This window comes from Aquila chrysaetos, chromosome 2, assembly GCF_900496995.4.
Source record: "Aquila chrysaetos chrysaetos chromosome 2, bAquChr1.4, whole genome shotgun sequence".
Lineage (NCBI taxonomy): Eukaryota > Metazoa > Chordata > Aves > Accipitriformes > Accipitridae > Aquila > Aquila chrysaetos.
In genome coordinates this window covers 77,314,003-77,328,019 of record NC_044005.1, presented here as the reverse complement: position 1 = coordinate 77,328,019, position 14,017 = coordinate 77,314,003, and the positions used below count along the sequence as shown (strand labels likewise).

The 14,017-nt window shown below is 40.5% G+C and overlaps 1 protein-coding gene across 1 annotated transcript in view; it reads left to right on the top strand.

Moving 5' to 3' along the window:
• The window catches only part of RIMS1 (regulating synaptic membrane exocytosis 1), a 342,135-nt gene extending 331,710 nt beyond the window's left edge, over window positions 1-10,425 (top strand). The window contains 4 exon segments of the mRNA XM_030034563.2: window positions 3,618-3,730; window positions 6,514-6,615; window positions 7,711-7,850; window positions 8,206-10,425. Of these exon segments, the coding sequence (XP_029890423.1) occupies window positions 3,618-3,730; window positions 6,514-6,615; window positions 7,711-7,850; window positions 8,206-8,424 (574 nt within the window). The 3' untranslated portion in view covers window positions 8,425-10,425.
• The last annotated feature ends 3,592 nt before the right edge of the window (window positions 10,426-14,017 follow it).

Below are 14,017 nucleotides of genomic sequence, written 5' to 3'. Positions count from 1 at the left end.
CCACCTTCAAGGTAAAGTGAGCTATCACAAGGTGGTAGTCACACGATCTGCATCTTATGTCTTGTTTCTCCCTCCTTAGCTCCTGTGCCTGCTCCCCATCTCTTGTTCCAGCACCAGTTCTGCCTCTGACAATTCTCCTTACCTCTCTCGGGGCTCTCATACAATAGATTTCTTCACATCTGACCACGTTTGTCCTGCTTTTTTGATCCATACTTTTGGCACCGGCTCCCTAAATTTTCACTATGTTTCTGTCCCAAACTTCTGGTTTGATAGAGTTACCAGCTCTTCTGGTTGATTCCTGATCCTCAGTATACCTCAACTTCATTGAGGTTGCAAACCTCAATGCAGGTTTGCAAACCTGACTGCAAACCCGCTTCGCACTTGACCTTAGCCTTAAACACTGACCCTGATCTCCACGTCCCTATTCCAATCTCTGGCAAGAGTAAAGAAACAGTGAGGCCAGTGAAGTGAGACCACCACCAATATCTAACAGTGGCTCTGAAGGGAAGCCCAGGAGAATGGGCCAAAGGAGGCAGGTAACAAAACTCAGGTGAAACAGTTAAATATATCTTGCTGCAATGAAGGAAGAGAAACGTTCCTTAAACAGGACACAATGCCATAGGCAAAAGGGATACCAGAGGGCTCTGTTCAGTGTGGTGCTGTACTTTGTGGCTTAGAAAACTTCTCTGAAGTCTTCTGTTTTTCTATGATTCTGTGATTTAGCTATAGATCAAATCCTCAGATGCTCTGCAAACTTGCATGAGTTTGGTAGAACAATGTTAGTTACAGCAGCTCTGGGTTTAGATTGCAGTGAATGAAAAATGTTAAACACGGAGATTCTTGTAAGAAAGATGACCAATAAAACAATTTTCTACTATTTAATCACTTCCCCCACTTGCATCACTGGCTTATTTGTAGAACATAAGTTGGACACAGCTGCAAGGTGGAAGGAAAGGCGCACAACTGCATCACATAATCAGGGGTTACATGCACTGTGCCACCTGATCCTAAAATCCTCTACCTCTCTTCCTCCTCCTTCTGGGCCTTTTTCGAACATTAGAAATGTCACCTTTAACTTCAGATGTTATTTCTAGTGTGAGTACGAATCAGTTTTTGATAGCACATTGTATTCAGAGTAGTGAAGCTGTTTGCTAGGATTTCCCTGTCTCTTGTGAGATTCCCATCAAAATCAGCGAGAGCTTGACTTTGGTCGCTTTAGTAGTATTTTGTCTGCAGTTCACTCTTGACATTACTGTAGGCGGGTAATCATGACAATTAGGAAATGCTTAAGTTTGCACAGGCTACTTTTCCTTCCTTGTGTGTGTGTACATTATCATACTGACTTTACTTCCAGGATCACATAGTTTATTGACAGTATCATGCCTCATCCTGCATTTCATAAGACCAATTAATGTGTAGCTCAGCTGAGAAAGCAGGTTCCTACAGTACGTACCCCAGGTACCATGTTGCATTCTTCTGCTTGGCCCATATTTGGAGTTAATGAATTAGAATTAATACACATTAAGGTGGATGTGTACTTCATAACATTCAGGTGTCTGAAAAGTGAGAATGCTCTCAAGTGAACATTTTCAATGTTGTTAGTCATTCCATAGCAAAATGTAACGTGTTTGGGGGGGAAAGGCCAAAGAAATGAGCAAGAAACTTTTCATAGCAGGGGCAAGAGCAAACGAGTAGTGCTACTGGGGAGAGAAGCAGACTGTGTGTCTTGTCAGGAAGGGTGGGCTTGAAGCTGCATCTCGAGGTTAAGTGAATGCTGTGACTGGTGGACTCACGGTTGAACTGGAGACCTTGAGGTTCTTTTCCTTCTCCATCTAAAGAAACCTTCTTAAAAAGATTTCTTAAAATTAAACTTATGTGAAAAGCTTACCTTTTGGTAAATCAGAGCATTCTAATGAAAAGCACTGTGCTGATATTTTCTGGCCAGCTTTAGTTACAGGCAGTCATTTAGGCAAGCATAGTAAAATCACTTAGTCTTGAAAAGAGGAATGGGCTTTTCCTATCCAACGAACTGGGGTTTGCAAAGAGTTTTCAGTGTGAAATGAGTGACTGGAGCACATAAGCCTGATCTGTGGAAATCAAATTTTATTAGGAAGTTTTGTTATTATTTTCTCCAGTCTAACAGGGAATTTCCTTTGAGGGACAAGCAGATACAGAGTGGTGGATGGCCTGCTGGGTAAGATGCTATCAAGACTTGGTTCAAAGTCAGTTCTTCTGTTCCTCATAATCGTGATGAGGAAGTCAAAGCTGAGTCTCCCCACCATGGATCATTCTTTCTCTCTCTTTTTTTTGTTTGTTTGTTTCTTTTGTTATTGTTTGGAGACTGTATATCTATTTAAAAGAAAGTGGAGATCCTGGAATACAAGAAAGCAGCTTGGAAAAGCACATATCGTAGAATCATAGAATGGTTTGGGTTGGAAGGGACCTTTAAAGGTCATCTAGTCCAACCCCCCTGCAGTGAGCAGGGACATCTTCAACTCGATCGGGTTGCTCAGAGCCCCGTCCAGCCTGACCTGGAATGTTTCCATATATTCTGTGCTCATGTATTACAGTTCAGTTTGTGTCCTGAAAGAGGGGTGGGTACCAACTGTAGATCCAGATGTGGCTACCAGAATATTTTGGCTAGGGAGTGGCATTAGCTCTAATCAACACTACTGCGGGAGCATAATCATGGACTCAACGACAGATCAACATGATCATAGTTGAAGACCCTTTACTAGAGCATCAGACATCATTTTATACATTGGTTACATCCATACATGCGTTTAGCTATTTTACTATTGGTTACACACATTATTCACGCACTGTCCACGCGCCTAGTTACACTTAATGATTGGTTATATCAACTCTGCACACGCGCATAAACATAGGACATAATTGGTTATACTAACTAAAACATGCAAGACTTGTCTCAGTCTAATTGGTCAAGATAAACTGCCGAATTGAGGTTCTTTGTGCCAAGTTCCCTTTATCGTGGAATGCGCACCTGTGTTCTTCTAATTGGTGTCTTTCTTTTTTTGTCTTCTTGTTTATTCTGTTCAAGGCCTTCTAAAGGCGTCTGGAATGCTCTTGTGACCATTAGCTAAATATGTTCCCACACACTACTACTACCTGCCAGTTTACTGCTTCATTAAACAGCTGCAGCAATCAGATTAATTTAGTGTATTCAACTGTTTTTCCTTTTTGTTCTAACTGATATGGATGGGGTTTGGATGTATGTATAGATATCAAACAGTATTACAAGGCAAATCAAGCATTCAAGAATGAAGGATAGGCTATTAAAGTTCATGAGGCTTTTTATGTTTTCTCATACAAGGTCACTCATAGTTTATTCACTTGTCAGGCTCTTCACTAGGCTCTCGCCTAGAGAACTCCTTAGCCAGAACTGTTTTATGGACTACTTTGGGTCCACGTGCAGAATTTCACTACACTTCCTTGGGGTCCACGGGAGACAGCTCGTTCCTGATGCTGCAGAACAATTTGTGGTTGCACATCCTGAGCTGCTTGCTTTGTATCAGTAGTAATTTTGAGGTAAATACTGTAGGACAATAGAAATTAATCTTGTTCTTATGCTTAATCAGCTTTTATTTTGTCTTCAGCTTAATATTTCCTGGAGTACGGCTGGGCGCTGACAGTCAGTTTAGTGATTTCCTCGACGGACTTGGACCTGCACAGTTAGTAGGCCGACAAACGCTAGCAACCCCTGCCATGGGTAAGAATAATATGTTCTCCTCTGTTAACTGAATAATAAGCCAATTAACTAATGCACACACTGCCAGACTACAGCACCAAAAAGACTTTTACAAAGTGGCTTCCTTCACTCTAAACATGAAGGTCCCATATGCAGTCACTGATATTCCTAGCACACTAGCATCCAAAATGAGATGAGAAACAGTATTTGCTCCATTTGAGGTGTCAGCTAATCTCATTTGCAATTTGAAGACAGGGGTTGCACTTCCCACTCAAAATTATTGTGGCTTCCAATTGTAGCTCACTGCAAAATCTCAGCTGTTCAGAGTTTATATTTACTTTCCACAGATTATATTGGATGTGACAGACAGTTCCTGGCCAAACTCTGCACTTGTCCAAACTTAGTTCATCTAACCCCAGAATGTCAAACTTCTGCCCACATTTGCAATGCCCAATAATCAGTTGCTGATAAAGCCAGTCTTTGTCATGAAAGAGACAAAATGCTTTCCTACAGCAGCTGCCTGGGGCTGTCTGTGATCTTCTCTGTGTTCCAGACCAGTCTGTATTTCCCTTTAGTAGCATTAGCTGTACCTTGGTTATGAACAGAGTATGAGTGTATAAGGTGTTCAGTAGTGCAGTGCTGTGTAGGTATCTTGGGAAAGGTTTGATTTTTTTTTTTTTTTTTTTTTTTTGCTTATATATGAGCAATTCTTTGACATGCTTTAGGATGCTAAGTGAGGAGTCCTTGATCCACTACTTTAACCATACTTCTCCCGCTGGAAATTATAAATGGCCAATGCTTCAGTACAGCTGTCTTGGGAGAATCAGCTTCAGGAAGGGCTACTGAGCCGCTTCTGAAAAAGGAGAGAGAAACAGAAAGAAAAATTGCAGAAGAGAGTGTTTCCCTCCCAACTTGTGAGCAGGAGGAGACAGAAACTTTATTGAGAATGCTTTGAGTTACCCGCTAAGTCAAGGGCTGCTGTGTAAGTCCAAGTAACTTGTACTTACTGGTGCATTAATAAGCACCAAACTTGTTAAATCCGTATTTTTATTATTATTTTGAAAGAGGAGGTATTTGTGAGGTGATTTGCCCAATAAAAATCTAAATGGCTCTACTGGCACAAATGTAAGGGTCTAGATTTCTTCCGTCTCTTTATTTTAATCCTTTTCTGACTAAATATTTTTCTGCAGATTACTTGAGTAGTACATTTATTTTCACCTCTTAGAACTGCTTTATTTACTAAAGGCTCAAGTTTTGGCCCCCAAAAAAGCACTCAGTCGTGCTTTTTAACAATTTTCATAGAAGACCTTCTATGTGGTACCCTTTCACTAGTGACGATTTGAAAATGTTTGTATTATCGCTCCCCCTTCTGGTTCCCTGTTGCATGTTTTATTTTGGATATGCGATACAGAGATGTGCTCTTAAAAAGGCTTGTTGGAATTTTCCTGTGAACTATTTTTAGTGCAACACAGGGCTCTGTTTATTCAAGCAAAGTTTGATTGATAAAGAAATGTTCCCTGCTGCTCTGTCATACCTCAGGTACCAAGGCCTACACACTGCTTTAATATACTGTTAGACAAGCATGTGAAAAATCGCATGCCCAGTTAATTTCAAAATGCTGTCTTTCTAAATCCAGACCCCAAATTCTGTAGTTCAGGACCATCTATTCGTGAGTGTGTTTTTCTAGGCAGTCAGAGTTTACATGTCAAATACATACATACTCATGTGTTTCATGGATATATGCATAGTTCATTTATTTGCACAGGTGTCACGTAGCTGCCCATGTCATCACACTGTGCATTGTTTATTCTAAGTGGCCTGTTAGATTTCTACCCAGCTGATTCCATGATATATGAAACCATACATATGGAAAGCTTTCGAGCATCAGCCCTTGCATTTTTTTGATCTAGATCAGAACAGTGCTTGGTCTCGGACTAAGCAGTTTCCTTTTTCTGCAGGAAATGTCATTTGTCAGAACTCAGGCAGAAAAACAAGTTTGACTATTTAGTAGCAAAAGCAGTTTCTTATTTTAACATGTTGCATCATTTTATTCACACCAAAAATGAGTGTGGAATATTGATAAAAACAGGAAAATTGTCACCCCTGTACTTGTTGGAGACTGTTGCAGAAAAAAGACCTCTTTTGAGCTCCTGAGGGGCAGGGCATCGTTCTCTGAAGCTGTGCTGTGCCTGCGTGCCTCGTGTGGTTGGCGTCTCTGCCTTACGCTGAGGATCCAGTCAGGCAATTGTAGTTACAGAAGAAGGTTTCAACGTTAGCCTCTACCAGCAGTTCTTCTTCCTCCTTCATCAGACAAGGAGCCTTTGCACTGCCAGCTCTTGCGTCTCATCTTGGAGGCAGAAACTTCCAGCCGAAGGGATTTCTGAACATGAGTTTGGGTTTTAGGCTCTCTGAGTGTGGGACCGCTGTCAGGGCAGCGCATGGCAGTGACTGGCACGCTGGGGCAACAGTCCTAGGTGGGAAGTCTCTAGATAATTTGCCAGTGCAAAATTAAAGGTGTGGTGGTTATACCATAGTGTTGCTGTAAATTTGCCTGCTTCCATGGATCAGAAATACTGAGCTCTGATATAAACCGTACACCAAGAGAGGGCACTGTGCTCCCTAAGTGTATATCTTTTAGTCGTGGTTTAAGGATGGGGAAATTAAAGGGATCAGGAGGAGAGGTGACAAGAACACTAACGCAGCAGACTAGTAGCAAACTAGTCTTTCCGTTTCTCACTCTCATACCCTATCTTCTGGGGCGCACTGCTTGTCTAAAATCTGGGCTTCTTTCTTCTCCCTCTCAGGTGACATCCAGATTGGAATGGTGGATAAAAAGGGCCAATTAGAAGTAGAAGTCATTAGAGCCCGTGGCCTCACACAAAAACCTGGCTCCAAATCTACCCCAGGTAAGGAAAGAAAAAGACAATACACGAACAGAAAACAAGAATATGAAATATGCTGATGAACTGGGGATCGGAGACTTTTTGAGCTCCTCATTAGCTGTCACTCCATTTGCATTTGTTTGGTTTGCTTTTCAACAAGGAATGTGTGCGTGGAGACATCCTTGCTACCAATGTCCAATTTTTACTGCCTTGCATCTGCCAGTTGCATGCCACCTTCCAAGGAAGGATTTTCAGCAGCTCAACATCCGTTCTGGAAGGAACACTTGCAGAAATATTTCTGCATATCTTAGGCAAGTCATATATCTCAGAGGGGCTTTGTCAAAGTAGATGAAGTCCTTTGTGTTTGTTCCACGTCAAAACAAGAGATGGAGAACAGATGAAAGTGCTTTGAACAAACAGCTTAACAGACCCACCACATGCCAGGATCTTCTCTATGCAACAGTGCTTCAGGAAGACAGCAGGTTGTGCTAGTGCCAGTGTCAATAATTTGTATAACTAATGAGATTTAATATTGTATCATTTTATAAGGACGTTTTTTGACGTTCTAATTATTTACAGAAATCTTTGTTAGAGGAGATTTATAATTGCTACCACAACCACTGCTTACCAAAACAACTAGAGCAGTTGTTTTAGATAACATTTTTTACAACCTCCTTAGGAGCCCAAGATGAAAGAGCAATTAATGTCTGTTATTGGAATGACTTAGTTTAAAATATTGCTTTCAATGAAACATGAAAGTCTTATTTTTGTTAAATATCTCTGACCCCTAAACATGCATAGAGACTACAGAGTAGCTAACAGGGACAGTTAATTCCTGGCAAAAGAAAGTGTTTTTAAAATGACAGGCATGCATGAAACATAATTGTTGTTAGTAACATCTTAGATCATTACATTCAAAGTTTATAAAAATCAAATTGATTTCTTATGGGCCACATCATTTATTTTAAGAATATAATTGTATTCAGATTATACAGTGAAGATAATGTGTGTCATTTTCTTTCCACTCAGCTTCCTTTTAAGGCATTTGTCATCCAGCTCAGATGTGCAATGTAGAAGTTTTTAAGTCCAAACATAAAACTCATGATGTTTTGTTTGCAGCTCCGTATGTCAAAGTGTATTTATTGGAAAATGGAACGTGTATAGCTAAGAAGAAAACAAGAATTGCACGGAAGACCCTTGATCCTTTGTACCAGCAGACACTGGTTTTTGATGAAAGTCCACAGGGTAAAGTCCTTCAGGTCAGTTGCTTCTTAATCCCATTTTAGGCTATAATTTGGAGAAGCACTTGGGTGTTTACTTAACTTTAAGCAATATGCATAAACCCATTCCAACTCACTAAGCATTTAATTTTATAAATACCAGCAAACGCGTCCTTGTGGCTTGTGGTTTCAGACCTGCGAAATGTCTGGCTGTATTAAACATTTCTCTTTTGTTGACTCTCGCTCCTGTCCTGCCATTAGATTTTCCCACAAGAGGGAGCAATCTTTCACCCTTAAGAATAACATTTTCTTTATGCTACACATAACGAGCAGGAGTGAACATATGAGCATGGGATTGAGGACAATGCTGAACCTGTATTTTATCTTCTTCCAGGTAATAGTTTGGGGAGACTATGGCCGAATGGACCACAAATGCTTCATGGGAGTTGCCCAGATCCTTCTGGAGGAACTGGATCTGTCCAGTGTGGTAATAGGCTGGTATAAATTATTTCCACCTTCATCACTAGTGGATCCAACCTTGACTCCCCTGACACGCAGGGCTTCCCAGTCATCTCTGGAAAGTTCAACTGGGCCTCCCTGCATTAGATCATAGTAGCAGGTGCTGTCTAATAAAAACATCACCCAGGATGACAGTTGGAACCAGATATTCACATGATCAAAAAACACTGTTGGAGAGAGACAATCACTTCTGTTTTTGCTTGTAGTAGTTATCCAAACATATGTCTGTTTGTCGAGAGATGGCTTAAATTGACAGAACAAAGGTTTATCACATACGGCCAATCTATTAGCGGCTATCACCGATGCTTATAATGATCCAAAAAAAAAAAAAAAACAAAGAGAGAGAGAGGGACCTTTAGATTCGACCTAAGTCAAAGATGACCCAAACTGGAAGCTCTCACTCTGTTAACAATGTTGTATTTTTTCACATTTTGAGAGAGCCCTCAAGCAGTGTTACCTTCCTGGTGTTTCAGCAGTTTTTCTGTACTTGTCACTTCCACTAGTTTTTTGCCATGTGATTCTGCTAGTTTTGTAGAAGTCCTCACAACGCTAACAGAGACCCTTCCTTTCTTTTTCTAAACCAAACAACAAAGGGCTGAAGCATATCTCTGTAAGCATCGTTAAAGTGTTCAACAGCCACAGTTACGATTCCAGCGAGTTCAAATCGTTTCTCTGTTCTGGTACTTCCAAGTCTCTCACGTGGGAACCCAGAACAAATGACCAATCTAAGTTATATTCTTAAAAATAAATAATCATCACAGTGCCACTTTTTCTTTGTAAAAAGCAGATATGTTTGCATTATATATAATAACTTTTATGTTTATGATGTTTTGCATGGAAGAATTTTGAAGAATTCTGCAACTACTGCTGGGGACTGGTATAAAGCAGCTTTAGTCTTAATTTTGACATTGAATATGTTACTGGTAATGCAATTTTCCTCCTAGAAATGGAGAGGAAATATTTACGTTTCTGTGTATAAATGTATATTTGACTTCCCAAAATGTTGACCAGGAATGGATTGAGCATATGACACTTTCAGCTGTACCCAGGCTTCTCTGATGTGTGTCGCTTCAGACGCACCTGTCTGCCCTGGATAGAGCATGGTATGAGTTGTTCAATGTTTCACTGGAAATTCCAGTTGAAATATTCTGCACTTACTAATGTTTTTATCAAATTTTAGTTTACATTTCTTTGAGATTGATGCAAGCACAAGGCTTGATTTTTTAACGCAAGATATCTTACTTTTTGGAGAAAAAAAAAAGTCAAATTTCAATTTGCTTTTTATTCATTTGAGTTCTTCTTGGCCTTGAAATCCCTTGTGATATTCTGTAAATGTGCGAACAACTGCAGATTCCTGCAGGTGCATTGATATGTTTCCCCTCCTTTTACAGGCCATTCAATTTTGTGATCACACAAATAGAGCAGCATGACTTGGAACTGTTCAAAGCTGCATGCACGTTTTGTAAAAAGAGATGAAAAAGGTTATTTAATAATGTATGTTAGTTCCACATAGGCCAGCTTGTATGTTGCATGTACTTGTACAGTTTGCTCGTAATTACTATACTGAAGTAACCAAGAAATCTAAGCCATCCATTTTTCTTATAGACATTTTGCAGGTTTTAGCCAGGCTAGGTCTGTGAGTCTGGTGCTAAATGTCTATAGATGGACTTTATTTTTTACCCTATGGAAAACGTGATGTAGTACGGACCAAATTCCTTCTAATAACTATTTTGGTGTAGATTCCTACTGTGGGGCTGTAACACATGTAGAAACTGTGTACACACTAGGTTTTAATTCATAGACATACTGCCTGCACCAAGTGAACTATTTATTATTACTCAACACGTGGGAATTATTCTGCCCATCTTTCCATAGGGCGCAGATTGGTTACTGCTCGACCTGCTGAGCAGGAAGAACTCAAGCATTGGTGCACTACTACTAGATCCTGTTCTGTCTTAGTGGCCAAAAACCAACTAGCTATAATTCGATAGTACCTTTCTATTTTGACCACTTGTCTTAACACTCCCCTGTGCTTTTAAATGAACTTCCAACTCATGTTATGTAAACATGTTTAATAAAATTTCCTTTTCATGTCCAGTGTAGTAGTTGTGCTCTCTGTATGTTCTGAGGTTCATCTGTGATTCTGCTCGCTGCAGGACTGTGTGAAATGTGTTAAGGAACAGTAAAATGATAAGTAATTTCTATGGTTCTTTTGATTGCTGTAATAGTGTGTGTTGAAATCTGGGGCCAAAAACTGAGGCCTGGTGAAAGTCATGTTTGGTTCGCTTCCTTTTCACCGAGAAAGGAGCCAAATTGTGCTCTCATTCGTTGAAGCAGGCAAATTGAAGTCAAAAAGCAAATTTAGCCAAATTACCATCTGGTGAAGTCAAATCAGTTTATTGGAGTTGAGTCATGCTGCGACTGCTTGCACGAGGTCAGCAGGGCGGTATGTGTTAGAGCCAGACACCAGCTCTCCATTTGGTGTGTGCTTTAAGATGTGAGAACAACTCCTGATCTTTTGCACTTATTAAACCCAGAAATACGCCCTCGTATTGTAATGCTGTTAGGGACAATGCTTTATAGAAATCTACCTGAGAGCAGAATTTGGCGCTAAATTTTATTAGAGAAGCAAAGATTATGTACTTTGTTTGATTTTTAGTTTTCCATGTCACACAGATACCTGATCACGATTTAAAAATAACATAAAGACAATATTGCCTCACTTTGAACACTTTTGTTTATTACTTTATTTAACTGAATACATGGTTAAGCTACTGAAAAAAATGAATAATTAAACATGGTAAATCTCTGAACAAAAGGCATGTTATATTTCTGCTTCTGTGTGGTGGGAGTGATCTGTTTAAATACAGAGTTTGTCATACTGTTGCAAAAAGCCTTCAATTTCATAAATCTCATGGCTTCGAATACTGTGTCCAATACTAGGGTATCTTTTCCCTTCTGATCCTGAGAAATAAGTAAAGTTCAGCATTTCTGATCTCCTGCTTGAGCACAGAAAATACAGCAGCAAAAGAACGTGCTGAACTATTTCCTTTATGGTGTTTCTGATGAACGGGGATCACGTATGCAAAGATTTCAGGAATGAAGTAGTAGACTGTGCTAGGACAGAGAAGTTGTGTGCTGGTCTCCTTTCCCAGGGACTGTTGCCTTTTAAAAACTCCTTGCCGAGTGTTGGGATTATAACACACAGATAAATCAGCTTTAGTTCCCTCCTGGTTTTCCCTAGAGAGCGCAGAACTGCCTTATATGCCATACGCAGGGAAAGAGCAAAGATACTGAACTCATAATCCCTGCCATATAATCAGACAGTTGTTTTCCTCATGATGAGTAAATGTTCTAAATTTTGCATTGAAATGCAAATTTAGCGTCCCTCTTTGTGGGCAGAGAAAAGCTTTTGGCTTTGACCTTGTGTTAGAGAGACATCAGAACTGCTGTGAGTGGGTAGGATGGACAAACCAAAGCTTCATGATCTCCTTCCTTCGTAATTCCCAGAGAAATGATACATGCACTTTTGTTGCCTGTTTTCACTCACAAATGACAGTCCCAAAAGTCGAGTTCAGCCCACGCATGATATGCTATACATACAAGAAAAGTGCAGAGTGGATCTTCTGCATACTCCAAGATTTTGCTTATAGCCTTTGTCCTCTATGAAGTCAGCTGTTTGCTGCTCCTGTGTAGTCACTACTCTACTATTCACAGCCCATTTAACTCTAGGAAAAAGGATTATGGGCCTCACACTCTTCTTTTGCCTTAAGTGAAGAAAGTCATGGCAGACAGCAATGTGGCTCACTCTTTCAAGCCCCAAGTGGTCACCCCATGTTACCCTACTATAATTCTACAGACATAGAAGCAAGCAATCTGCAAGAAAGCAGATTGTTACTGAAGGATGGAGTTTCTCAACTCAGGTAATGAGTATTCTGGCCATCTTGAGTGATTAAGAACTCTGCGAACATCTATCAAGAGTAACAAGAGTCTCAATTAATACCTCACTCCCAGCCCTGCCATTTTTTCCAGGAGGAAAAGAAAACGCAGGGACCGTATATGTGTTTTCTCAGTGTCTGCATGGATGACCGTGTATGCTGGTAGTTAAATACCATGGTTATGAACGAGGTAGTGTTTGGCAGGCATGTCACTTGCATCAAATGTTCTGCCAAATTTCGTGATCCAAATTTGCCCTACCTGAGGTGCCGGAGATGGGAGGGGGAGCTGCCTTCAATCCTAGAATCCAGCTGCTGATGATGATTCAGCTCCTGAATGCACAGCCTGGTGTCTAACGGAATGCCCCTTGGTTAGGTACTTTTTAGTAGTCAGTATGATTTGAAGCTGCAGCTGTGCATCAGGACATAAAACCTTCAATGTTCTGCCTTGTTAAGTTGAAGTGTCTAATGCTCAACGCTAGGAGTAACTGAGGGAAAGGGTAAAAAGTTGTCAGAATCTGTAATTACAGCGTATCAATACAGCACTTCAGGTAAGGCAACTATTATACAGAGGTATACAGGTATTTATGCCTCAGCTAATACAAGAAAGGCATCCTCAAGAGCTGAGTCCTTTGGAGGTTTCAGATGCTGGCTGCCAGAAGCGAGTCACCTCAGGGTTTCACAGAATCTCACAGGTGGCCTCTGAAAAAATTAACTTCAAAGGGCGATGAGCAGCAGATCGTTATTATAATGCTCCTTGGACAACTCAGAATTATTAATTCTGATCACCTTTAACGTGTACAGTTTCAGAGCCCTGCTAAAATACAGTTACCAATCAGTAGTGGCCCACTTGGTAAAGCACTGGGTCCATAGTGAAAGGCTGTGTGATACCACCATCTGCGTGGGTTTTCACTATGTCTGCAACAGTTCATTTAGGTGAAGATTTAAAGTCTTTTTTTCACATTTCCTTCTCATTTGTATCAGTGGGATCTATGCTTCTGGGTGACTCTGACAACCTAGTTATCAGTCTCTGCACCTGGATTTTGTGCTGAATAAAATGGGTGTAGGCCTAATTCCCCATCTCAGAGACATTGCATATATATGGAAAGAGCAGAACATAGATGTGGAAAAAGCAGTTGTGAGGTCCTCAGAGACTGAGATGCCATAAGATGATCCCATCTTCTTGTCCTGGCTCCGAAAGTCTTTTTTACACTGATAAGTATCAGGAAGCACTATCTTCCGTACTAAACCTTGTCACTGCATTTCAGCTACAGCTAAATAAAAATTCCTGAGCCACACACCTAAGCAGGACACGGCTGTCATCTTCAGTTTATACCATCCCCTGTACAAAGAGTCCTTCATACAGCATATGGCTCATGTCTCAGTCTCCTACTCTTCAGAAAGGACAACAGCACTATCACCTCTGCATTTCCAGTACCACCACTTTGTCTTTAATCCCCATCGCCTGGTCTGACAGCAGGTCTCCAAAGAAGAAAGCTGCCCAGGTACATGCTACAGCACTAATTATAGAAGACAGAATAATCCTATTTAGAACAATCTCATACAAGGGTCAGTAAGACAGTTCTAGATATTTTAAGAAATCTTGCCATGCAATTTAACCCCAAAAATTAAGATTTGCAAATCTAGCAAATATTATAAAACAGAACCTCAATTAAATGTTACGGTGCATACTCGGAAAAGAAATCGGTGTTGGTCTCTGTATTTGCATGCTGCAGAAACAATGTCCGCACA